The sequence below is a fragment of the Zea mays genome, chromosome 1 (assembly GCF_902167145.1).
Source record: "Zea mays cultivar B73 chromosome 1, Zm-B73-REFERENCE-NAM-5.0, whole genome shotgun sequence".
Lineage (NCBI taxonomy): Eukaryota > Viridiplantae > Streptophyta > Magnoliopsida > Poales > Poaceae > Zea > Zea mays.
Window position 1 is genome coordinate 28,540,696 of NC_050096.1, and position 27,100 is coordinate 28,567,795.

The 27,100-nt window shown below is 47.6% G+C and overlaps 2 protein-coding genes across 5 annotated transcripts; one reads left to right on the top strand and one right to left on the bottom strand.

Annotated features, from left to right (window-relative positions):
• Positions 1-1,917: 1,917 nt before the first annotated feature.
• Positions 1,918-14,937, top strand: LOC103632985 (sec-independent protein translocase protein TATC, chloroplastic). 4 transcript variants are annotated; one of them, XR_004850446.1, is made up of 6 exons: positions 1,918-2,346; positions 8,307-8,596; positions 10,346-10,636; positions 11,573-11,796; positions 12,260-12,426; positions 14,689-14,937. XR_004850446.1 is itself a non-coding variant. In XM_035960299.1 (5 exons), the coding sequence occupies exons 1-4, from the start codon at positions 2,067-2,069 to the stop codon at positions 11,780-11,782; spliced, it is 1,071 nt and encodes a 356-aa protein (XP_035816192.1). In that variant the 5' UTR covers positions 1,918-2,066; the 3' UTR covers positions 11,783-11,796; positions 12,260-12,679. The 4 variants fall into 4 exon arrangements, 3 of the variants coding, with proteins under 3 accessions (XP_035816192.1, NP_001337661.1, NP_001288439.1); XM_035960299.1 differs by lacking the exon at positions 14,689-14,937 and having other exon boundaries at positions 12,260-12,679; NM_001301510.1 differs by lacking the exons at positions 12,260-12,426; positions 14,689-14,937 and having other exon boundaries at positions 1,992-2,346; positions 10,346-10,418; positions 10,551-10,636; positions 11,573-11,957.
• Positions 14,749-16,013, bottom strand: LOC100272290 (uncharacterized). The gene has a single exon (NM_001146777.1). The coding sequence runs from the start codon at positions 15,968-15,970 to the stop codon at positions 14,978-14,980; it is 993 nt and encodes a 330-aa protein (NP_001140249.1). The 5' UTR covers positions 15,971-16,013; the 3' UTR covers positions 14,749-14,977.
• Positions 16,014-27,100: the final 11,087 nt, after the last annotated feature.

The following is a 27,100-nucleotide window of genomic DNA, read 5'->3' on the forward strand; positions in this document are numbered from 1 at the left end:
GAGCCTAGGCACAGCTGTTCAATGAACCAATCATGTAGTTAGATTAGCTATTTCTAAATGTTGAAAGAAGTTGGCGTACACTTAGATTAGTTAGATTAGTGATTAGTGGTAGAAGGTTTGTTTTTCTTTAGTGATACTATAAATGGTGACATGGATGGTAGCTTGATCTAGGTAAGTCTATTGATGTGTGACTATATATACTTAACATCTAGCACTAGTTAGTTCTATGGAAGTTAGGAGAAAATTAAAATCAAATCTAACTCAAAAAGTGTGAAATAAACGAGTGGTGGTGCACCTTAAAATCAAATCTAACTCAAAAAGTGCAAAATAAATGAGTTGGGGGTGTTGCAAGTGCATCGATGTGCACCAAATATGGACATTAGGTATAGATAGTGCTTTGTTTATAGAGCAAAAATATTGACGTGTTTGATGTACATCAATAATTGTGCACTAGAAATGATACTTAGAGAAGATTGCGACGAGAATAGGAGTAAGCGTGTTTATCAGACATCTATGGTGGTGCATTGGACTTATCAAATACAACACTTAGAGAAGGTTGCAATGATTATAGAGTCGCACACTCACTGGACATGTTTGGTGGCGCATCAAACTTTCCACCTGAGAGGGGTTTGTTGTTGGCTAGTTTAGAAACGAGCTGTTGGGATCTACACCAGACGTGTTAGGAATGTTTAGAGCTTTCGTCATGAGGTTATATATAACCTTCCATGTCGTTCATTTGCAGTCTCTTATCTGCATGTTAGTTGAAGGAACTTATTGGAGAGCAAGAGAGTTTGTCTGAGATATTTGAGATTTGATAATCATAAGATTAAGGATCTTATTTGTGTATAGAGAAAATTATGCATCCACCTTTCTTATTAGACTTGTTTAGGCCTACTAAAAGTTTATGCTTGTAACTTTGGTGATTGCTATTGGCTAGCTTGTTATTTTGGTGATTGGTATCAGCTAGATGGCATGACACTCATTGAGAGTTTTGGCTCAACTCATGGTGTAAATGGTTATGGACGATTTAGCGTGTCGAAGTGATGAAGAATTAACTTGTATAGAGTACATGATTCTTGTACATATTAAGGAGGAGCCACACCCTTGTGCGGGTGTTTCAACAAGGATTAGTGAAGAGTGCTAACTCATTGGTAGAAACAATGCCTATTTCTAACTCTTTCTTTATTTTGAGCATTTACTTTTATGTAATTGTCTTCTTCTATTTACGTTAATAGACTTGTTATGTTAGAATATGGTTAGAATTTAGCGTGTAGAGCATGCTATTAGATATAAGGGGTGAAATCTGATATTTGGTGGGATTTAATTCTTGAGAGAAAGGCCAGTCTCGAGACAAGCGAGGAATCCACTCGAGTGACTTCTCTTCGGTTCGCTCGGACTGTCTCGCTCGACCTCGAGCTCGATGCCTTAGGGTTTATCCGGGGATGAGTGCTTTCCAGGGTAGACGATCCCCTTACCCTCCTGCTGGTCGGTGGTCCCCGGTAGTCCGAAAGTCCTCCAATGCTCTCTCTGACCGGTGGGCCCTAGGGCCTAGGGATCTTTTCTCCGACAATAGTCATCTGCTCCTCCAATGGCTCAACTGATGTGGCGGCGGTCCAGTGCACAAGGACCCAGTCTGGTGCACCTGTCAGAGACTGACGTGCTATAGCAGATTCAGGGTTCCAATGCACCATCAAACCAACATTGTTCACGTTCTGTGTGACTTAGAATAGTCTGGTTTCTCCCCTTCATCCCAACGACTGTAAGGTGTTTGTGACTATAATCAGGAACGGCTCCGTTCCAGATTACCAAACACAGAACAGAACGACTTCGTTCATAGAATCAGGAATAAAACGACTCCGTTTTATTTGGCTCTTCAACCAAACACTACCTAAATACCGATTACGAGTACCGAGTAGTGTGGGTCCGTCGCCACGCTAGAAAGCCAGCTCCCAGTACCCGAGTATCGACCGAGCCAGATAATATCGTAACATCGTCTGTCCGCCACCGGTTACCTCTTTCTCCAGGTAGCGCACCATCGGAACGGCGAGGAGCAGACGGGAACGGGGATGGGAAGCGCTGGGGCGCTGCTCTGGCACACGCCGCAGCAGCTGCACGGCCGTGGCATCCTCTTCCGCCAGAGCCGGCCTCTCCTGCGCCAGCGCAACCTGCCTCTAATATCGCTAGCTGCCCCGGCGCTCGAGCCCGAGCGCCGCCGCCGGCAGTGCCTCCGCTGCGCTGCCGTCGACGGGGACGGCGCCCTCCGGGAGTCTGGGCCACTGCCACAGAAGGAGTCTCCGTCCAGCGGCATCGGTGCCGCACTCGAGGACCCGCCTCCAGGACCTCCTGGTACGCCTGACATTTTAGCCCTGCTCTGGTGCTGCGATGGAGCTCCTAGACAATACAGTCATATGCTGAATATGAGCTCACATTGATTCTCCTAGAAGGCATCGAATCACGGAGTAGTCATGAAAATTCCTAATCTACAGAAACAATCGATTGAGAAATGTCAGAATTCTGAATTCCAATTAAAAAAAAACTAATAAAAAGGTAAGGTTTAATGTCCCTTGTACCTAAAACGTTGTGTTATGTTGTCAGCTAGTAGGGAATCTGCTCTTATTTGTAGGGATGCATATGTGTCAGATCCTTGTTTACTTGACTAGTTGTGGGTGTGGATGCATACCCACACACCCAAGTTCAAGTCCTCATCAAGGCGAATTTGGTGCCTATTTCTTCTTCCTACTTCCTCCTAGGGCGACCAAAATTTTGATCTGTACGTATGCATTATGTGTCAGATACTGAAGGACCAACCACCGAAGAGGTATTGATAGCAAACGAAAGGAAAAAAAAATCAGATATCCAACCATTTTTTTCTGGATATGAGATGGAGTGATATAGTTCCAATTTCTGGATATGTGAGATAGAGATGTAGTCAGATAGTTACATTTTGATGTAGGGTGCTGCAAGGTTTGTAATTTCATCATAAAAATACTGAATGTGGGAATACCTTAAATATCCCATATCGGCATTCAGCTAGGATATTGTTGCTAGGATTAGTGCAAATTCTCAGTACTAATATGTTCGACTCCATCAAACTCTAAAATTTGGAAGCATCATCAAATACTTCCCCACCTTTTCACTATGCCCTAGCCAATCATATTTAGTGAACCATTCAGACTGACACTAGACTGTGGTCTAAAAGGATCTCGAATCACTACTTTTCTTAAGTGAATCTTGCTTGAACGAGGAATAAAGCAAGGTCTCATGCAGCGAATTGTGTTATTTGTTATTTTCTTTTAATTCTATGACGGAAAAAAGTAACAAAACTCTAAAACCTCACTACTCGGATTGATAAGTCCACATGAATGTATATTGGATGTTGTAGAGTAGGGATTTGAATTACCTTGTTGGCTCAGTGCCTTATACCAGAGTGCCTCACCAGTCTATGCCACTGCCAGGATGCATGACACCTGATGCAAGAATGAAAAAGTTAGGAAGATCTAAGAGGAAAGGGCAAGTGGTGGAGTTAGATTTAGATGGGAGGCTGTCAAGCTAAGAAAGAAAATGATTAGTGTAAAGGAGTGTGGGACAGTGGTAGGATCCTTGATTCTATCGTGGTTGCAAAGTGTGTAGGAATGTGAGATTGGGGTCGAGGTCAGAATTTCCGGCTTCGGAAAGGCGTTGTGGTGGTGTGGGTGTAGAGCGGTGGAGCGACAATAAGCGAGGGAGAGAGAATGTGCAGGGAAAGCCCTTGAAGCCAGTCAAGATGTTTGCCTTGCTTGAAAACGTTTGCATTGCCCCTTTATTTATCCGCCCTAAAGTATTTGGTTTCCAACCAAACTAGAGGAGGAATCATTATAAATTTCGACTCTCCTTTCCCAACAAATCAATCCTATTTTCTAAACCAAATCAGTCTTAGGTCCTAAGCAATCTCTATTTTAACCCCTTCCTAAATTGAACTCATGCACTATAGCACAATGCTATAGTATTCGTGGGTACTGTATGCACTACAGTACCGCATGTACTGTTCATGCTGGCTCTGATTTGGGCCCAACACCTGTGTGGCCTGTTTTTCGGCGCACATAGGAGATACCGATCATAACATCTCTTTTCGCCTCTTCAAACAGCTTATCCTCGAGATGAACGTTCGGGTAGAGGTCCTTGAAGTCATGCAGTGGCTCCCAAGTAGCGTCATCGGTGGTCAGGCCCTACTAATGTACAAGCACATGTCAGGCGCCACAACGTAACTAGGTACACAAACACAAGCTTTGGGCCAGGCAACAACCGACCATCCTAAATGGGGAGGCACTTGTGGTAGAGTCGTTGGAGGGTCCCCATAGAACGGCTTGAGGAGCCCCACGTGGAACATGTAATGGAGATGGGCGCCTTTTGAAAGCTGAAAGCGGTAGGCCACCTACCCAATACGCTCCAACACCTGAAAGGGGCCGACATAGAGGCCCAAGCTTTCCCTTGGCCCGAGGCTCCAGCGAGTGTGTCAGGCAATGGAGAAGGCAGAGCCACATCCAATCACCCACCGTGAAATCGAGCTCACAATGTTGGTCGTCATAGTAACGTTTGGTGTATTGCTGAACCTGGAGAAGACGCCCACGAACCTCCATGAGGAAAGGCATCACAGTCATGCAGAAGGGAATCCACCGTCTTCGTCTGAGCAGCCCCTGCCGTGTGTGGTAATAGAGGCGTCTAGGGCCGACTGTACACCACCTAGAAGGGAGTGGTGCGGAGCGCCGTGTGGAACGAGGTATTGTAGCAATATTCCACCCACAGAAGCTAGTCGACCCAAGTACACAGTCGGTCCATAGTGGCGCAACAGAGGTACATGGTTATCACCTTGTTCATGACCTTCGTTAGCCATCCGTCTGGGGGTGGAATGTCGTGCTCAGGTGGAGCTTGACGTCTACCATCTTGAAGAAGTTGTGCCCCATGTGACTAGTGAAGAGCGGATCACGGTCGCTGATGATGGAGGTGGGGAAGTTGTGTAGACGAACAATGTCCTCGAAGAAGGCATGAGTGACTGATGCGGCCAAGTATTGGTGGAGAGCAATGAAGTGCATGTATTTGAGAAGTGGTCGATGACGGTGAGGATAACGAACTTCCTGTGGACCTTGGGAATGCCCTTGATGAAGTCCATCGAGATGTCCGCTCACACCTGGGATGACACATCCATCCGTAGCAATCACTCCCCTTCTATGCCACGATCCAGGATTATCAGGAGCGCTTCAACGAGATGGTGTATCACATGTCGAATCTTCTCCCACTCCAGAAGGCTAACATCTTTGTTGGGGGTCTTCTGGAGCATTCAGGTCAATGTCAAGCTCAGGGAACCCCGAAACCTGTAGATAGGGATGACAGTGGGTAAGGTATCCAATGATCACACAAAGCCATACCCATACTTACTAGAGAAAAATGCCCCATACCCATACCCACTACCCATCATAGGTACAAAATTACGCCATACCCATACCCACCATGGGTATCGGATACCCATACCCACTAACATTACAGTAGACATGATCACTTGAATCGCAAAAGTAAGCACCAAATACAAAATGTTGAAACCTCATACCTCATCAATATTGAAAGATGCTAAAATAACATATTATCTTTGTGTCAGCATGACAAATTCATCAAACCCAACATAAACTTATCACAAGGTCAACAACATTCACCATTAAATGTCAACATCATTCAGCCCATGCATGAGAGAGAACAAGCTCATTAATCTGAAACACATGTCATATCTTAGCAGGTTTCCTATCGGTAGTGGGTATGGGGCAAGAGAGAACATACCCATGCCCACCATACCCAATGGGTATCATAATTGACCCAATAAAATACCCATGGGTATTAAAATTCGCCATACCTGTGCCCTAATAGGGGTTTTACCCATTGGGTATCGAGTTCGGGTACCCATTGCCATCCCTACCCTACTTGTAGACGGTCATGCACCTGGAGTGGGCCTACGAGCGTCGTGTCGCGACTCGCGACCACCATGCCAACCCTGGCGCAACAGTTCGCCCGACCTCCTTAGTGCAACTGCACGCAACTGCTGCGACCGTGTCTATGTTGCCTAAACCATCTCCAATGGTGGCACGACCTGCTCCCCTCCCTGCACCAGTTCCACCGCCTCACATCGACTGAGATGATCGAGCGCCATCGCCAAGGGTTGTGTGACAACTGCGACGAATCGTACGTGCGGGGCCATAGTGCCAACTTCTGCTCTATCTTGAGGCCGCCGACTACGGACTACCTGCTCGACGCGACACCCTAGGACGAGGGCGTTGAGCTGGCCCTTGAGGATGGGCCTGATGCCCTACTCGTCTCCCTCCATGCCATGGTTGACATACACAACAAGGACACCATGCACCTCCACGCTTACATCCGTGATCACTGGCTCCTTGCCCTCTTGGACAACGACTTGACCCACTCTTCATCAACGCCGAGGTCATGCGCGAACTAGTGACGACAGACAGTACCAACATGCAGGTCATGATGGCTAATGGTATCCAAATTCCTTGCAAGGGCATGACACAAAATATGGCCATGCACATCGGCTAAGAGGACTTCACCATCAGTTGCTTCAACATCGACCTAGGTGGGTTCAACCTTGTCCTGGGCATCGACTACCTCCGAATCTTCGAGGCCCTCTCCATGACATTCTGGAGGGGCGATTGCCTCATCCTTTGGAAGGGCATGGGTTCCCCACGCGGCGACACACCACAACAGGCGTTGTGTTCCACCACCACCGACATCCGCTGCTGGACCGCCTCCTCTAGCAGTACGGTGTGATCTTCGACGAGTCCAGCAGGCTGCAGCCAGTGTGCCCCTACGATCACCGGATCCACCTACTCCTGGGTGCAGCATTGGTGGTCGTCCGGCTTCACCGATACCCGCAACTGCAGAAGGATGAGCTCGAGCGGCAGTGCGTGTAATTCGTCCTCCAGCCAAAGTGGCAGTGGAAGCCTCCATCTACGTAAATTCAGAGGGCACGCGTCTCCAGTACGTAAATTCGTCCTCCACTCGTCTTCCGGTCAAAGTGGCAGTGGAAGCCTACCCAAAACTCGTGATATTGTGCGTATAATGCGTGAGATGCACTGCATTGGGCTCTTGGGTAGTATTAATAGAGTACAAGACTTGGGGTGTAGGATGGAAAATGGGATTTCAATATCCCTAACTACCAAATATTCTCCTTCTAATGCTTCCGTTGAAAACATTAGGTGTGGGCTCATTGTGGTCTCTGGCATTACACTTTGGCCATTATTTTCTCCTATAAGATGTTCATAATGTACTCTTCTGCTTGTATAGATGTCTCCCTTTCGAAAAAACAGTCTAAATCCTGGTTATAGAAAATTAACTTCATATGTGAATGAGTCTCCTTTCTTGCAGCTCCCACCCTTGAAGCTTAGCTACTGCTAGTTGGCGTGGTGTAGTAGTTCTTTGTCTTGGTTTCATGGATCTGTTCTTCTATCTGTGTTTTAGGTCTCCTTAGCGGGGGTGTCTTGTACTCTTGGTCTATTTTGGACCCCTTTTCTTCTTAATATAATGATGCACAACTCTCTTGCGCGTTTGAGAAAAAAAATACAATGATACCATCCATGTATAATTATTGTTAAGATAATCCCCAGTAAAGAATCATGAAGTTCAGAACTTAAAACGTGTGTGCGTGCCATATGTAAGAAACAGAGGGTGCACATATAATAAAGCTAGACATGAAAAGAAGTATATCTTGTTCAACATTAAGGTGTTGTACCGGCTCATTGATGCACTACAACTTGAGTTCTAGTTGAGTTGGTTAGGTGGTTTGAGTAGCACTCCTCAGTTCCTGGTTTCGACTCCCCGTGGGAGCGAATTTCAGGCTGTGGTTAAAAAAAAAATCCACTCGTCTATCCCACGCCAAAGCACAGGTCTAAGCCCAGCCTCGGTCGTGGTCGTTCTCACATGAGGCTATGGTGCCGCTGTGTATGGGTGGCGCAGGGGTTTATGGGTTTTCTAGACCTGCGTAAGAAGATCTTCTTCTTAATATAATGCCCGAGGGTTGTCTTACCCCCGCAGTTTGAGTATTTTTAAAATAAAGTAAAAAGCTAAAAGTGAGGTGGCTAGGCAATATAGTAAATTGTATCTCATACTGCACCTTTGTACTGGCCTGAGTTTTTTTCCCCATGTTACATGATGAATAATTATTTTATTTTATTTTTATTATACCTTGTCAGAGTTTTGTTTCTAGAGTATGTGACATAGCTGCACCCAAATTATTTATTTGCTGATTTACAACTCAAATTTACCTTTTGCAGTGGAGAATGGTTCCTTTGGAGGCCCCTCACAGGAAGAACAGAGTGCTCTATATACTTTTCTTTATCCAAGCAAAGACTTACTTCCAGATGATAAGGAGATGAGTATATTTGATCATCTAGAGGAGCTTCGTGACAGGATTTTCATCTCAGTTTTGGCTGTTGGGGCTGCGATATTAGGCTGTTTTGCTTTTTCAAAAGATTTGGTTATTTTTCTTGAGGCACCAGTGACTGCTCAGGGTGTTCGGTTTTTGCAGCTCTCGCCTGGGGAATTTTTCTTTACAACATTAAAGGTGAGACTCCAAAACTCTGAGTGATCATTCTAGCATTTAAAATTTATCTTACAATATTCTTACCATTTCTGCTACTCTCTGTCCGGTTCTTATTTCCATTCAGAACAATGCAAGTCGATCCTATATCCTACTATCATTTTTCCTATGTAACACTCGATTGCATGGTTTGCATCTTATCTTGAGGAAATCATCCACAGAATACATTTCTACATTCTGATTGTTATAGCAATGCACAATGCACTTGAACAGGCCCTTTCTTATTTCATGGTTCTAGCAATGTGTAATCCAATGATTGTGGTCGTACATGGTGCACAGTGAGTGCATGTATCTGGGTCAGGTTGTGTGACTTTTTATCATATTTATGCAAACTGCATCTGCTGATAGTCCTAAAGACCAAACAGATGGAAATCCTCTCACACATGGTTGAAAAGCTTAGCTGCAAAGTTCATATACCTAGGTGGTCTTTTCACTTTACTAAATTACAATTCAAAATCGCAAGTACCTAATGAGCATGTCTGCACACACAAAAATTGAATACCGTTGCACATATTGGCTGAGCTAGTGAAGGGAAATCTCTCGCTACTTACTGAAGTGAAGCAAGGTAGTGCAGAAGGGAAAGGGATGTTAGATTAAATTATGAAAGGATACTGGGCTCATTGGTGGGATATAATTTTTCAACCAGTTAGTTATGCTGTATATGCTTCAACCATTAGTAGATTGGTTCTTTACAAATAGAATCCAATCTAAATACAAATTCTTTTGTCGATAAAATCTCTCTTAAATGATCTTGCCGAAACCAGTTGGTTTCACCTAAAAAAAAGCTACTGCCTACCTAGCCACCAGGGCTTTGCAGTGACCAGACATTCATACTCGAGTAACTAGTGTTTGAAGCTATATCACAGAGTACCTCTTTTTTTCCTGGAATATGCAAGAGAACTGCGCACCAATAATATTAAGGAGATAAAAGAGGTCCAAAATGGACCATGTACAAGAAAACCTCCTCATGGAGGCCAGAATTTAGAATACAGAAACACACACACGCACATCGAAGAACTCTACAGACAACTCTGCACTAGCTAGGCCTAACACTACCACACAGTTAGACCCAGAGCTCATCAAATCGAAGGGAAGACAAAGCTTTGATCTCTGTTAGAGACCTAGCTGCCAAAACCCAAAAGGGCCGCAGTCAGGCTCGGGCTGCAGCCATGGAACACACACCTGGCTCTCTTTGATAACAGGTTTGCAGTATAGCGGTTCATTGTTCTATGATTTAATAGTTTCATCCATGATAAGGTGGATAACTATCAACAATTGCTCCATACACTGGCCCTTGAACAGATCCCAGTACCGCTAAATTTCCTCAGTGTTGCTAGTCTACAGCAGGCAGATTCAAAGTGAATGGTGTTGCATAGGCCTTGTTTGGCACAGCTTTAGCTCCGAGGTTTACCTCAAATCTTGACTTTGTATGCTAAATCATGAATCTTGAGACTCACGTTTGTCTAGAATAGAAAGGAAACAGTTCAACTTCAACCAAACAATTCAGGTGTAACCTACCTCCATCTCCACAAAGTTTCTAGGGTTAGAAATACCTAGCTCCGGGAAATCACATATTTATTGAAGGTGGAGCTCCGCGCAACTGGCCTATATTACCATTCTCATGCAATTTCCATACTATAGGTCAGCTTTATTTTGTAGTGGTCATTACAAAATTAAGCTGTTAATTATCTCATTATCTTCAATCCCATGCAGGTTTCAGGTTATTGTGGCCTTTTACTTGGAAGTCCTATCATTTTGTATGAGATCATTGCATTTGTTATCCCAGGTTTAACAAGGGACGAGCGGAAATTTCTTGGGCCTATTGTGTTGGGTTCTTCTGTTCTATTCTATCTAGGCATTTTCTTCTCCTACACGGTTCTCAGCCCTGCTGCGTTGAACTTCTTTGTGAATTATGCAGATGGGGCAGTGGAATCGTTGTGGTCAATAGACCAGTACTTTGAATTCATACTTGTGCTGATGTTTAGCACAGGGTTGTCCTTTCAGGTAAACAAGCCTCCCTGTATATGTAGTAATGTGTTTTTTGAACGGAAGTTTTAGTAATGTGTTTTCTTTTTGTATATGGTGTAACCGGATCATTAACATATACTTCTCTGGAAGCCAACTTTATTGTTTAGCATTAAGAATTTAAGTTTATTTGCATTTATATGTTGATACAATAAGTTTTCTTGTACCACATTTTTAGGTTGGAATATGTTTTTAAGTGAAGAAAGGGTTGCCTAATTTTATTGGTGAAAATTTTCACTAAAACCATAGGCTGTTGAGATTAATGCCACACATAGCCAAAACTCACCAACGTCTGGCTGTAGCACCCAAATTGGTCAGTACAACTAGTGTGCTCTTTAATAAGAGTGTGCATGACATGTGGATTGGTGGGAGAGGATTTCTGCTGGAGTTAATGGAATAATCGGCAAAGGACTTCTTCAGACCCTTGTCCGCTCTTCTTAATATATTATGGAACTCAGTTCTCCTGAGTTTTTCGAGAAAAAAAAAGTATGACACAATTATGGCTGCAAGCCGAATAGTTGGCTCAAAAGCTAACATAAAAAACCTGAGCATGAAAACTTTCAGAATCGGTTATGAACTGATTTTAGTTTTGCAGCTTCATTCCATTGGTCTAGTTTTTAACCTCATTATGATAAACATGACCCAGCACTAAATTTGCAGTTAAGTTGGTCAACCCAAAATGACCCTATCATGCATGATCCAGTATCTACACTGAAGCTAGTTTGTGACGAGTATCAGGACTCAACATTTGTGCGTTTTAGTACATCATTTCGTTAATATCGATTGCTATTCCATTTAGTGTTATCCTAATAACAAATAACACATATGGATGCTGCTTTTGATGATAGTGGGCACCTAATTGAGTTATTAGGGGAACACAAATCTTATTTTCTTTTTCATGGTATTCTGTTCCAGGTCCCTGTTATCCAGCTTTTGCTGGGACAACTTGGATTGGTTTCTAGTGACCAAATGCTTTCGATCTGGAGATATGTTGTTGTTGGTGCTGTTGTTGCTGCTGCTGTGCTTACACCTTCGACGGACCCGTTGACACAAATGCTCCTGGCTGGTCCCTTGCTTGGTTTATACTTGGGTGGTGCATGGATGGTCAAGATAACTGGGCGCTAACTGCTTTGTGCAAGGTGATGGTGCTCCGGATAGCAAGAGTCCCAGTGTAACCTAGTCTTGTAAAAATGAATTCACTCTGCTTGCTTGTAAAAATGAATTCACTCTGCGTGCTCATTAGATGATACTAGTTAGTTATCCGACACTATGGTTTCTATATATGATATATGTTTTCTTTATACAACAAAAAACAACATAAGCTGCACTGGTTAGTGACAAGTACTCCTAGTAGTTGCACGTTATATGCGTGCGCAGGGAGTAAGACGACACAAGACGAAACTCCCGCTTTATATTATAATTAGTAAGGATTGTTACCATTTCACTTTATAAGGCTAGCTTTAGCAGATCTTCTATCTCATCCTCTATTTTAAATTTTTCTCTGTAAACAATGTCATCTACAATTCAATGTCCTCTATTTTATACACTCCACTTCTCTATTTTACATACTCCAGCTGAAGACAGTCTAAATTTCATGAGCAGCAGAAAGTTGAGCAGACGGTTAAATAGTTTCATCTAATCGATGTTGAACGTTGAAGTGGTGCTCAATCGCAAAAGGCAGAAGGCTTCCATCCACTACAACATCGCTCGCTGTGTTTGCCGCTGGACTTTCTTGGTTGCCGGCTTGGCACAGCTGCGTCGGAGGGCAGGTATGCCATCATACATACATATGGTTATATATCATATATGGTTTTCTTGTACAACACAAACCAACATAAGTTGTAGTGGTTAGCAGTGAGTACTCTCTTCCTAGATACCATAGTTCGAATTCTAGCAATTGCACCTCATTTCTTATAGTTCGCTGACGAGTGGGGAGCAGGACGACATCGAAGAAACTCCCACTTTAAGGGTGACTAATATGAATGTATGAGTTGAAAAGGAGCTTAATTTAATTTTATAGCCCGCGGTCGCTCGTGTGTTTGGTTACTGGACAACCGGAGACAACTAGAACAATCACGTCCCCCGGTGTCCCTTTTTGTCCTTCAAATTTTGATAGACAATTAGACACACTACTGGAATGGTCGTATCCTAATCTAATGACTCTGAACCAAACAAACTTATCTAAGAATTATCCTATCTCGGGATGTTATTGCAACCAAACACATTAGCTAGCATGGCGGTAGTGTGTGAGAGTGCTGGCGTCGGGTGTGGCTTTCTGTCGTATTAGACTTGAATGGATTTCTGGTAGCCCATCTGTATTGTAACATGATATTACTAAGGGCTTGTTCGGTTAGCTCTCAATCCATGTGGATTGAGTGGTATTGAGTCGGTTTAAATCCATAATAAATCAAAATTCATCTCAATCCATGCCAATACACTTCAATCCATATGGAATTGGAATAAGCGAACAAACCCTAAGCGAGAAGCGAGAGAGAGAGAGTAATAAGCCTACGCACTTACGTATGCCTTACCAAATTGATGGTTTAAAGGCGGGATTATTATATGTGTAGCAGGGTGAGAGCTAGTACAGCATATACAGGCGGAGCGTGAGCTAAGCAGTGATATCATCCTACCTATCGTCCTGGACAACTCCAGTCTGTCCAACGTCCATCTCAAGCGGTCATACTCGTGCTAGAAATCCCTCCCAGCGGATTGATTTGATGCTCGGCCCCCAATCCAACCCAAACAAGTAGTACACGTCGTCCTGGGCCACTGAAACTGAACGCGTGCACAGCGGACGGAGCAACGGCGAAACGCTTCCCATCTGAAGTTGCGATGCGTACGTGTGCCAGGCGGCCAAGGTATTGTACCGTAATAAATGAATAAATAAAACCGGCCGGCGGGCAGGCAGAAGAAGCTTGCACGTGCAGACCGTACGACACCGCAGTAACCGCCGGCTCCCGCTTCCGGGAAACGCCCGCCTCCAGCGCGGCGGGTGGCGTGGCATGCGCCGGCGGCGGGCGCAGATCCTCCCTTCGCGGAACAACACGAGCACGCAGGTAGCGCAGCTGCTGGCTGCTTCTGCTGAAGCCGTCAGGTTGTTTCCCCGTACCGTACCGAACCATCTTCTACCGGCTGTTTTGGCCGCCGTGCGGCTTCGGCACGGGACACAGTGGCTACCTGATAATCAGGACCACGCTGCTCCAGCCAAAAATATCCACCGTGACAAAACGGCGACCCCACGACCACATGTGCTTCTTCTTCTTGGTTCAAGTCTGCGGTGACGATGCGTACTGTCTTTTTCTCTTGTGGCCGTGCCATATCACGACAAGGACAACGCAGAGGTGGAGGAGCTTTGCGCCGGCCGGAGTTGTGTACGTGTGCATGCATCTACGCTTCAAATATGCTGCTGCTTGGAAGGTAAATGGTGGGTGTTCTAAAAAAAGATTTTCTCTAATTCATGTGTGGACCTTAATAAGGATGCCAACAAATCTGACTGCGAAAAAAATCTGAGTGGGCCTAAGTCTGAGTAGGGGCTTAAATGAAGAGTTGATTACAAATAAATCTTTTGATTATAGTAAAAAAGGTAAAACTTCCACTAAATCAATAAAATTGGGTGGGGGTCTATGCCCCACTGCTCTTAACATCCGTCCGTCCCTGATAATGATGTTGCGTATGTGCAACCTAATGCTGCTGGCCGCTGCTGATGTCCTTGATCGGCCGTTCGAACTAAATTGTCATTATAGTATAGCCGGCTGCTTCTTATACTTTTTTTTGGCTGTATCTGTGTGTTTGCTTGCGGTCTTTCGAAATCGTTACCTCCTTGCAATTTTTTCACGTTCTGTCTGTGCCATTAGCTATTGGCTCACAGATTCTGTTGTGGCCCAGCCATCTCGACCGTAGATTTTGTACATCCTGCAGATGAATTAGCCGGCCGGAATGCCACCACCGTCAGCAGAGACAAACTCGTCCCTCCACATGTATGCTAGTTGTTCCTAATCATCAAAGCTAATTAATACAACTCTTTACAGGTGAGAACACATCTAATCTCTTCGTTCGACAAAGTTTGCTGGCGCCCTCAGGTTTGGATTGCTGAAGCAGTTTAGGTTTGTTCATGTCTGTATAGTGTAGAAGCATCACTTCAAATGAACTACTTTAACAGCAATCTAGGCAGCGAGCAGCGTGGTCGAGGGAATCTTGAATTTCACTAATTTTGTTGACTTCTGAGATTTGATTATTAAACTCAATAAACGGATAAACAAAAAATATGGCGTAATTTACATCTCAGCTTGTCCTAAACGTGAATTACTGTAAGTCTGTCTATAGGTCCAGCTGCTCCGCCTCTTTCACGAGCGCGGCGAGCGCCTCCTGTGCGCCGGCCGCTTCCCGCTCGGCGACGAACGGGTGCTCCAGCAGCTCGGCCACCGACGCGCGCCGCCCGGCCTTCTTCTCTAAGCACCGCGCCACGAAATCCCGGAACTCTTCCGACGCCGCGGCCGGCGGCTCCGGCGCCTCGCCGAAGCATATGGCGCACATCAGCGCGGCCCAGTCCGGGCGCTGGCCCGCGGGCAGGAGAGGGAAGTGGCCCCGGTACAGCTCCAGGATGGCCACCCCGAGGCTCCACACGTCGGCGGCGTAGGGGTCGTAGTCTCCCGAGTACGCCTCCGGGTCGAACCGCTCGGGGGACATGTACGCCGCCGTGCCGACGTAGGACGCGCAGGGATCCAGCCGCCGGCGCAGCACCTTGCCCGCGCCGAAGTCGGCGATCTTCACCTCGCCGTCGGCGCCGACGAGCAGGTTCGACGGCTTCAGGTCGCGGTGCACGACGCGGAGCGCGTGGACCGCGGCGAGCCCGAGGAGCGCCTGCCGCGCCACGGCGGCGATGGGGCGCTCCCCCATCGGCCGGTCCAGCCGGCGCAGCAGGCCCGACAGGGAGCCCCCGGGCATGAGCTCCAGCGCCAGCGCCGCGGGAGCCTCCCCGGCGGCCGACGGGATCACCGCGTGTAGGCGCACGACGTGGGGCGCGTCCGCGGCGAGCATCAGTATCTCGGCCTCGCGCGCCGCCGAGGTGTCCCCGTCCGCGAATAGCTTGAGTGCGACCGGCTGCGCGGACCGGCGGTGCCGCGCCTTGTACACGGTGCCGCCGTTGCCGTGGCCGAGAACGGAGAGCCTCTCGTAGTCGGAGAGGCGGGCGTCGGACGTGGAGGTGGACGGCGCGGCGGTGGGCTGAGGCTGCGGTGGCACGCGCAGGGCGAAGTGGTCCAGCGGGAGGGTAAGGTGCGGCAGCTGGCGGCGCTGGCGGACGAGAGCCATTGGCTTGTTGGCAGTTGTGGCCTCTGGGGTGAGGAGTTGCCGGGAGAAGAAGGGAGGGAGGCAAGCAATGACACGGGAAGGAGCTTCTATATAGGGACGGGGTGACCCGTGACCGAGCGGCGGGTGAGTGTGGAGTTCGGTGGCGGCACCGGAGGGTGAGTCGGTTGCATATCCACACTCGCCTGCCCGTGGCCGTGGCTTCTCATCGGGCATCGGCTATACTGCCTCCGTTGGACGTTCCAATTTATCCGGCAGATAAAACGTAACAGTTTAACAAGATTTAGATAATGAAATAATAACAAAATTTAACTAGCCTTATACTATATAGTGTGTTTATTTGATTTTATAGATCTCTAGGATTCTATCTATTTATGTTGTGTGCCCGCAATCTGCGCTTTTGTCGACATGGCCTTTGGAGCAGAATAATTGGGTACCTGGTATCCACGATTAAGTAAAGAATATATCGATCTCTAAGAATAATGCTGTGTTAGGATCTTTATAAAAAGATATAAGGTAGAAAACATAAGGATGAGATCCACACATTTGGATTCTAGCAGAAGAACATTCCAGAATCCAACTATCTACACCTCCAACGGTCCAACCTATTATTCACATATTTTTCACTACGCAACAGTAATAACTATTATAAAAAAAACACAAGATGCAAGCACCTCTATTTTTTTTGTCTAAAGTTAAGACTCTACTGGAAGAGATGAAACACTTATTCTTACTCCCAATAGAAACTTTCATTTTATGATTCCATAGACATCTAATTTCATAACTCATATAACTTAGTAAACATTATTAAGTACAAATAAAATCGGGATAAAACCTCTGCTGAGACTCACCTAATTAACGAAGCACTCTGCTATATGACTTATTCAAAACGGTTAGCGATCATCATATCGTTCATGCCACTTTTCCCATTTTCTTATTGAGAAAGGATTGGGTAGGCCAGTGTGGTCTTGTTTTCGGTTATTGGATGCCACATGTTACATGTGTAGAAAGCTCCTAACAACAAGTACGTTTTATAGGATTTAGGGCACCAATAATATATTCTATTCCAACACTAAAGCCCTAATTATATATTATAAGATAGTCCAATACAGTGTAGTATATATTTGAGATACTTGAGATGATTATCTATAATTTTTTAACCAAATTTTATAAAATGTGGCACTGTTGGATTAGTTTTTTTCTTCGGGAACCCCTATATTTCAATTTGAGACACCGATTTAAGACATTGTTTGAGATGCTCTAAAGTCATAAGGCCCTATTTTAAACATGTAAAACTAATAGTTAGTCGCTAAAATTACTTGAGAGTTAAGAACGGGACAGCTAGTAGGCCAGCTAATTGCTCCTCTCAAATGGCTATCAATTGTTAGCTGCACTAATTCAGCTAAAATCAGTCAATAACTTATCAGCTTACTAAAAGTTATTAGCTCTAAAAGTTTGGAACATGGTCTAAATAAATACATAATTTACCGCAAACACTCTGGCTGAAACAAAGAGTTTACCGAAGTCGAAGTCAGCAACATTTCTCAACGTGCGCATATACGGACAAAATTATGCTACATGTCAGCAATTTAGGTTCCTGATGCGTTTGCGTTAAGGTCCGGGATTCTGTCCATTAGCCACGCTTGGCTCCAAGCCACCAATCACGTGCCACATTAGCACGGACCTAGAAGTAACGATCTCCTCTTCGTAATCTATCCAAAGTTAGGCCGCTCCCGCCGTCCCGTCCCGTCCGGTCCGGTCCGGTCTATTCCAAGCGGCAGTCACGAGCGGACCCAGAAGAGACGGCGAGAAAACGTGGGGAGGCGGGTGAGGTGAAGCGAAGGCGTACGGTGAAACTGGTGACGGTGGTGGCAGCAGGCAGGAAGACGGGGAGAACTTTCCAAACGCCACGCCCCGATTGGGAACTGCGATGGGGAAAATCTATGGCCTATGGCTATGTATGGCAGTATGGGGTCGGGGCGGGAACCGGGAAGGACCCGCGCGGGAGCCCAGTGGCTCAGCGACAGCGACGCGCGGGGTGACTTGTTCCATCCGGATCGTTTGGATCTGGCGCACGCGGCGGAAGTCTGTTGCTCCCATTGGTCACGTGGCGCTGTGTCTGTCGCTCCCTACACCACAGGGAGCGCTGAGTGTTTTGTTCTTTTTTCTTTGTGTTGGAGGGATTTGCCTGCTTTCGCTCTCCTTTCTCGAACCGCCATTTTCGCCAAAGCTGGCTGTCGCAAATGTACGCGACAGATTTTCCACACTCATTATCAATCTCAGTTTTTTGGCGAGGTAAAATAAAACCCACCTTCCAATGTAGTACTAATGTACTATCTCTATAAATAAATAGAAATTTGTCTACAAAATAAATCAATCTTTAGGAGGATGAACGATGTACCAGACTTTTTTTATCCTTGTGGCAAACAGTTTGACGACTAATTTTAGCACCTGAACCGCCCATCAGGATCAATAATAAATCAGCTAATTGTTAGTCCGAAGGCTGGTAAACTGTTTGCTCATTAGCCATTTGACTTTACTAATAGATGTTAATAGATCGTATAAAGATAAAGAGACATCTAACCAAGTCTCCAAACATACCCTGACTATTTTTTATTTGCTAATTATTAGCCACTCGTAAATAATAAGCAAGGAGAATTCAAACATGGCCTTACCATACCCTTGTCACCTTCTAATCTAGTATATTAAGTTTCTGCCGTTATGTACGTATAGTAAATAATATAATTAACATGGTATTGGAATAATCTCTAATCAACGTACAACTATTCTAGTTAGTGAACAATAATATGATACTGCCTATGTCCTAAAATAGTTCTTTATTATTATAACCCACTTTTTTCCATCCATATTTATTCAAATGATAAATAAGAGTAAATCATTATATGGTGGCCAATGGACGATGGACGACGCATCTTTGGGGGTAGTGGATGACACTGCACGAAGAAGAAACTATTAAAGCTATATGGTGAACCATTTTTTTTTAAAAAAAAGGAATAAGAGTAAATCATTAGAAACAGTTGAAGGAAAAAACAACAAATTAGCTCCTTTTTCTTTTTTAGGAGCTAGAACAATCATTGATTAGAGATGCTCAAAAAATAAATACCGTTAATGGGAGTTAGAGTGATCTAGATTATTTAAAAAAACTTTTGAGAGAACTGTTAGGGCCGTCCTATGAGATCAATTTTTTTTCCAGCGGTCCTATAAAAAAAGTTTGTCACTATGTCATGTACTAGCACTTTCAAGAAAACGAACTATCCGATTAGGCTGATTCGCCACGAAGGTAGTGGACCTGTGCAAATTCGATAAGACGCCCGGATGTTATGAAATTGTACATTGGTGATTTGGCTTACTCGCCACGAAAAAAGTGGCATTTGATCGATCTTGGATCCCTCTATCCTTCACGAAACGAAACGATCTCGAAGGACGATGCTTTGTACTGTTATTATTGGACCTCTTGACGAGCCAGCCTTTCCTGAGGTCTTCCACCCGAAATTCTAAGGATATATAAATATATAATATAGAAAAAAACCAAAAAAAAATATAGTTTATTTGCTCCCGATGCTAAAATACTGTCCACCCGCGCTGCAAAGCAACCGATCCACAGTCATCTCTTATCAGCAATGCCTATCCTTTTTTTTTTGTAATTCACTGTCCTTGTCAGCTCCCATTTTCCACTCCCAGCGCCAGCGGACAAAACCCCATGACGCACGCATTGAGCTGTTCGTGATAAGAATAAAAGATACACGCCCGCCCCTATCCCTATCCATCCCGGTTATTTATTTACTTATTTATTTATTTTATTGACACCCCACCTGTCGCCGTCTCGCTCAGCCTTTTTTCCCGGAGGAATATAAAACTGATACCTTGGCAAGCAACCGACCGTGACACCTGAGCCGGAGGCGAGGTAAATAACACGTGATGGAGCAACGAGATAATACGCCCGCCCCCGCACGCACGCACGCGACAACGCTACTCCGTGCGTTCCTGCCGCCTTCGGCTTGCCGGCCTTGCGACCTTCCTCGTGTCCGCGCGGCGAGACCAACTGGGTACTGCACGGCCGTTTGCGCCAGTGCCCATGGATAGTGGAGACTGGAGCTGGAGTCACTGCTTGCTCCTGTGGCCACTCCTTTGTACAGTCGGAGGCGACGAAATTAAAAACCCTAGCCACCTCATTTCTAGAGGGAGGTAGAAAAACGAATTCTTGCTGGAGCGCACCAATAAGGAGCTAGAGCTGGAGTTGTTTAGCAAACCGAGATGTTTTCCAGAACGCTAGCTAGTACTCGTATTTACAACTGCATGCAGTACTTCCTAATCACCCCGATGGGGTGTTCATTTTCAGGGTTAACGACTCATCAGGCAACGACCAGGCCGTCACCCATGGCGTTTAGCTAAGCGAAACGTCACTACCATTTGTGCCATTAGATTATTTGAGTCCATTCATAATTTTGGAGGTTACTTGAATTCTCAGCAGCAGCCGCCTGCAGCAAAGGCAAAGGAGATCCAGCAGATCCAACCATACAAAACTGTGCGCACATTTTTCTTTGAAGGGTGGATAGATTAGGTAGTACATGTACAGTATGATCACCACCAAATCCACGTACGTCCAAAAAATAAACGATCAACAAACCGCAAAACTAAACGACGCAGGAAAAGGACTCTGCGTTTGTCAGGTTGCGGAGCTCGTACTCCAGGAATCGTTGGCCGTTGGGCTTTGCACGTCTGCCGCCAATACATGGCCGAGGTCAAGCCCAGCGCGGCCAAGCTCTACACTACACTCTGCGTATACTACATGAATTATTAGGTGAATTAGTTCGGTTCTCTTAAAACGTTTCCAACAACACGACCTAAATTTAGTATATTTTTGTAGAATTTATGGCACCAATAAAATATTCTGTTCCAACAGTAAAGTCTCAAATCTAAATTATAAAACAACCCAATATAGTGTAATATATTTGAGGCACTTGAGACGGTGACCTATAATTTTTTTTACCAGATTTTATAAAGTAAGACACTGTTTGAATAATTTTTCCTGCGTAGAGCATCATATTTTAATTTTAAGGCACCGATTTGAGGTATTGTTGAAGATGCTCTTTGTTTATCGTTTCGTTTCTGAACCAACACACAGCCATAACAATTTTTAAGTGACCATAGGTGTCAACTATATTTCTCTAGAAATCTGGTTACATTTGAAATATTTTGACTCCGGATATATATAAATCCAAAAGTCGGCTTATTTTGGCACCAATTAATAATACAGTTACTTCCACACGAGAACTAGGGGCATGTACTAGTAGTGGCAATGATTTGAATGTGACGTGTCACTAGTATTTATGGAACAACTTGGTGCTACAGGTGTGATGAAAATTGACGTGATCATCATGCCAAGAGAGCGATTTTTTTTGTCATTTTAGTAATTAATATAAAGACGTGGCCATTGAGTAGATAATATCGAAAATAACTCGCAAACGTTGTCCATCTCTATGCATGGAAGGTTGTGTCTCAAGGGCGGGTAGTTAGATTCATTCGTACTCGTAAGCATGATTGCCTGTCCTGTTGAAATTCAAAAAATATAGGGTGCCGACTACACTGGCGATTATTTTTTTATGGGAAGCGCCAGATTGTGTCAAATATAATTGAATTCCCAATGCATCGCTACCGATTACGGTCTATTTGGGGAGCTTTAAGCTTTTGCTTACTAAGAGCAACTCCAACGAGATGTAAACCAACCCTAAAACAGATATTAGGGAAGATAGATGATTTTCTTTGCTCCAACAACCCTCTCATTTCCCCCAAAAAAATCCACGTCCCTCGTCCGCTTGCTCTCATCCCTCATATTTTCGTGTGATTTATACCTCCCCAATCCGTCCAGCGTCTCGTGTGCATGTTGGCTCCCGCTTTTTTATTCTGTCGCACATCCATGCAGAGCTAGATGGAATTTTTTTAAAAAAATTTTAAGCTTTTTAGACTTTATTTAAGGAAACTGTTGGAGTACACACTAAATCGATCTTAAGATTTTTTGAGTACCCCTAATAATCATTTTTAAGGAAACATTTTAGCATTCTTTTGGAGTTGCTATAAGAAACCTCGAAAAGCTATAAGCTTATCTAAATGGAGCTTACTTCTTTAGTTCTATCGAAGGTTAACTCCAAACGGGTGGCGAATAGTACCCGGCTAATCCTAAGAACAAAAGGGCTGCCTAGGCCCTAGGGTTAGCCTGATGTGGTGTAAGAACACAATAACACATAAGAGTTTATAGTGGTTTGGCGCGCTGGAGCGTAATACCCTACGTCCACTTGTGAGTTGTATTATTGAGGATGTATGAGTCCTTGTTTTTCAAATTGCATGTGTCATATCTTTCATAGTCCAAGGGAGGCACGTACAGGGTGCTGGGACTCGACAGGTGGTCCCAGCGATCTAGTATTAAATAATGTAAGTATTAAGTGTTGTGATAGATGGAAATCTTCTCCCTCGACCTCCACACCGATCTTTTGACCAAGCGTGCCTTTGCTAGTGCGAATTGGCTACGGAGTGGAGTCGGTTATGCTGACATGTGCAGGAGTTGGTTGTGCTGACGTGCACATGAGTTATGATGATAAATCCGAGTTGTCATCTCTAATCAGTGCTGAAGAGGACGCTCTACCCAAGCCAACTGTTGTTCATGATGGGCGCCACCCATGCATGTGGCGCTGAGATACAACTACCTACCTTGGTAACACAAGGCTTACTGTGTGGCCCATGCGTGTGGCGCTGAGACATGATTTCCTGCCTCTGTAACACGCGTCTTACAATGCGGTCATTCGAGCTTGCACGGCTTATCAAAAGTTGGCAAATGCCCTGCGCTAGCGGCGCATGCCTCAACCACCCGTATTAAATGCGGGTAGTCGAACATGCTTCCAGCCAAAGGCTTGTGCCACGCGCCCATGGGCTAAGTGGCGGCACCGGACCTCTACTCGGACGAAGAGCGGGGACCAAGAGCGCATGATGGCTTAAAGTCTTGGACCTCCCTTGTCGGGGGTCCAGGTGGCATACGTGGAGGTCCAGGACCCACCTACGGGGTCCAGGTGGTACATGTGGAGGTCCGGGTCCTATCTATGGGGGTCCAAACTCGTGGTACTTAGTGATCATTTTTGGGACCAGGAAACCGTCATTTTAGACCGGTAAACCGCCAATTTTTGCCGGGAAACCGGATTTAATGCCAAGATTGAGTTCCAGTTTAGGCATTTAGTGGTCAATTTAGGCATATTAGTATTGTTTAATGTTATATGCTATATGTGAAGATGTTATATGCTATATATGAAGATGAAATCCGTAGCTCAAGTCTAATTTAGGCATTTAGTGGTCAATTTCGGTTTCATTTTCTGTCCAAGATGGAATCTGTAGCTCAAGTAGTGTCGGCGTTTCGAGACCGGGGGGTCCCCGAGCCGACGAGTGAGTGTGCCGCGTGCCCCAGCCCAGATGGGTCGAGCGCGTGGGCGAGCGCGAAGGGGGGAGAAGCGAGGTGGCCGGAGACGGGCGTGAGAGAGGTGGAGATCCCGCGGCCTTCGTGTTCGTCCCGCGCCCAGGTCGGGTGCGCTTGCAGTAGGGGGGTTACAAGCGTCCATGCGGGTGAGGGAAGCGAGCGGCCCTAAGAGAGCGCCTGTCCCGTCCTCGTCCCGCGCGACCAACCTTCTCTAAGAAGGCCCTGGTCCTTCCTTTTATAGGCGTAAGGAGAGGATCTAGGTGTACAATGGGGGTGTAGCAGAGTGCTACGTGTCTAGCGGAGGGAGAGCTAGTGCCCTAGGTACATGCCAATGTGACAGCCGGAGAGATCTTGGCACCCTGCTGGCGTGATGTCGTGGCTGTCGGAGGAGCAACGGAGCCTGGCGGAGGGACAGCTGTTGGAGCGGTCGAGTCCTTGCTGACGTCCACCTGCTTCCGTAAGAGAGCTGAGAGCCACCGTCGTCACAGAGCTTGTGGGGCGCCATCATTGCCCATCTGGCGGAGCTAGCCAGATGGGACACCGGTCTTGTTCTCCATGACCCGAGTCGGCTCGGGGTAGGATGATGATGGCGCTTCCTGTTGACGTGGCGGGCCTGTGCCCTAGGTCGGGCGACGTGGGGGCTCCTCCGAAGCCGGGGTCGAGTCTGTCTTCCGTGGCCGAGGCCGAGCCCGAGCCCCCGGGTCGGGCGAGGCGGAGATCGTTCGGCAGAGGCCCGGGCGGAGTCCGAGCCCTGGGGTCGGGCGAAGCGGAGTTCGTCGTCTTCCGGGTCTTAGCCCGAGTCCGAGCCCTGGAGTCGGGCGGAGCGGAGTTCGCCGTCTTCCGGGTCTTAGCCCGAATCCGAGCCCTGGGGTCGGGCGGAGTGGAGTTCGTCGTCTTCCGGGTCTGAGCCCGAGTCCGAGCCCTGGGGTCGGGCGGAGCGGAGTTCGCCGTCTTCCGGGTCTTAGCCCGAGTCCGAGCCCTGGAGTCGGGCGGAGCGGAGTTCGCCGTCTTCCGGGGCTGAGCCCGAGTCCGAGCCCTGGGTCGGGCGGAGCAGAGTTCGCCGTCTTCCGGGGCTGAGCCCGAGTCCGAGCCCTGGGTCGGGCGGAGCGGAGCTTCCTATGGCGCCTTTGGCAAGGCCTGACTGCCTGTCAGACTCACTCTGTTGAGTGGCACTGCAGTCGGAGTGGCGCAGGCGGCGCTGTCCTTCTGTCAGACCGGTCAGTGGTGCGGCGGAGTGACGGCGGTCACTTCGGCTCTGCCGGGGGGCGCGCGTCAGGATAAAGGTGTCAGGCCACCTTTGCGTTAAATGCTCCTGCAACTCGGTCAGTCGGTGCGGCGATTTGGTCAGGGTTGCTTCTCAGCGAAGCCAAGGCCTCGGGCGAGCCGGAGATGCGTCCGCCGTTAAAAGGGGGGCCTCGGGCGAGACGGAAGTCCCTCGAGGTCGGCTGCCCTTGGCCGAGGCTAGGCTCGGGCGAAGCGTGATCGAGTCACTCGTATGGACTGATCCCTGACTTAATCGCACCCATCAGGCCTCTGCAGCTTTATGCTGATGGGGGTTACCAGCTGAGAATTAGGCGTCTTGAGGGTACCCCTAATTATGGTCCCCGACAGTAGCCCCCGAGCCTCGAAGGGAGTGTTAGCACTCGCTTGGAGGCTTTCGTCGCACTTTTTTGCAAGGGGACCAGCCTTTCTCGGTTGCATTTTGTTCCGGTGGGTGCGCGCGAGCGCACCCGCCGGGTGTAGCCCCCGAGGCCTCGGAGGAGTGGTTTCACTCCTTCGAGGTCTTAATGCCTTGCGTAATGCTTCGGCTGGTCTGGTTGTTCCCTCATGCGAACTGGCCGTAGCCCGGGTGCACGGTCGGGGCCCAAGCTCTCGGGCTGGTATGTTGACGCTGTCAACGGTCTGGCCGGAGCCGGGTTTTGCGAGAGCAGCCCCCGAGCCTCCGCACAGGGCGAGAGGACGATCAGGGACAGACTCGGCTTTTTTACATACGCCCCTGCGTCGCCTTTCCGCAAGGAGGAGGGGGGAGAGCGCCATGTTACCCTCGATGGGCACCGAACATGGTGTCTCCGGTGAGCTGCAAGCGGGTGATCCGAGTGGACGTTCGTGCCCCGTTCGTTGGGGGTCGGCTAGGGGCCCAGAGGCACGCCCAAAAGTACCTGCGGGTGATCTGCCGGACCCGGTCCCCTGGCGACGGGGTCCGAGGGCTCGATGCCTCCCTCCGATGGGATTCCGTTACAAGATCGTTCCCGCTGGTCTTGGAAATGTTCTAGGGTACCTCGGGAGCGCAGCCCGAGCCTCGGTTATGTATCGAACGTACCCCTGGTCATCCCTCGCTCGGTGTCTGAGGCGACTGTGAACCCTTCGGGGGCCAGCCTTCGAACCCCTGATCAGTAATGGGCGCGGAGCCCGAGTAGCCTGAGGCGGCCATGGAGCCCTTCGGGGGGCCGGCCTTCGAACCCCTGACCAGTAGTGGGTGTCGGGCCCACGCGATCTGAGGCGACTGTTGAACCCTTCGGAGGGCCAGCCTTCGAACCTCTGATCAGTAGGGGGGGCTCGGAGCCCGGTTCCTTCGCAGAGAAGGATCCTTTTTGGGGTATCCCCCTTTCCCGGTCCCTGTTGCAAGAGATAGAGAAAGAGGAAAAAAGGAAAAGGATACGAAATCGAACAACGTGGCATACCTTTTTTGGCGCGGTAATTACGGCGAAGGCGAAGCGTCGCCCGCTGCTCCTGCCAGAGGCGCCGCCTGTCCCGCCGCGGAGTTAATGCGACGGGGCGAGTGGTTGGCGGGGCGGCCGTTGCGCGTGCGCGAGCCGTTCGAGGAACGGCTGTTTCGCTTCGCGTTTTTTGAATCCTGCGTCTGGTCCGAGCGGAGCGCTGGAAACGGTTCCGCCCTGGCCTTTATATCCTCGAGAGGGGGTCCGGTGACGGCTCTTCGCTCTGCTCCCCGCTTCTTCCTTTAGGTCTTTGCAACCCAAGGAACTTTAGTCGGAGAAGAGAAAAATCACCCTTCCTGCCCTTTGCGCCGCCATCCCTTCCATCTTGGTGATGGCTGATCGGGTGACCATAATTCCCCCACGCGATCCGTGGCCCTTTTCCACGGTGACGGCGAGCGACCTGGAGGAGCTGGTCGGCGAGGGTTTGCTTCGCCCCCTCACCGATAAGCAGCGACCAGAATGGATTCCTCCCGTGGGCGGAGCCGCTCCGTCCCCACCGCCGGGGTACGTCGTGAGCTTCGTCTCCTTCCACGAGCGGGGATTCGGTGTGCCGACGGGCCGCTTTATGCGGGCAATCCTGTTCCACTATGGGGTGGAGTTGCATAACCTCACCCCCAACTCCATCTCGCAGGCCGCTATCTTCGTAGCGGTGTGCGAAGGGTACTTGGGGATCGCTCCCCATTGGGATTTGTGGACTCATCTCTTCCTCGCCGAGCCTTTCGCCTTGTCGACGGGGGAGAGGAGGATCCGTGCAGCGGTGCGGGCCGGAGGCTGCACTCTTTTGCTGAGGCAGTCGCGGGCGTCGCAGTACATTCCTGCCATCCTCGCGTCCTCGAACAAGGGGTGGCAGCGCCGGTGGTTCTACCTCCGGAATGACGGTGAGTTGCTCCCACCATTCTCCCAGCGGGTAGTCACCGCCGCCACCGACGCCTGGCG

Coding starts and splice junctions, on each gene's coding strand:
- LOC103632985 (XM_035960299.1), top strand. CDS start 2,067: ATGGGAAGCGCTGGGGCGCTGCTCTGGCACACGCCGCAGCAGCTGCAC. Junction 2,347..8,306: donor CCCGCCTCCAGGACCTCCTG/GTACGCCTGACA, acceptor TACCTTTTGCAG/TGGAGAATGGTTCCTTTGGA. Junction 8,597..10,345: donor TTTTCTTTACAACATTAAAG/GTGAGACTCCAA, acceptor AATCCCATGCAG/GTTTCAGGTTATTGTGGCCT.
- LOC100272290 (NM_001146777.1), bottom strand. CDS start 15,970: ATGGCTCTCGTCCGCCAGCGCCGCCAGCTGCCGCACCTTACCCTCCCG.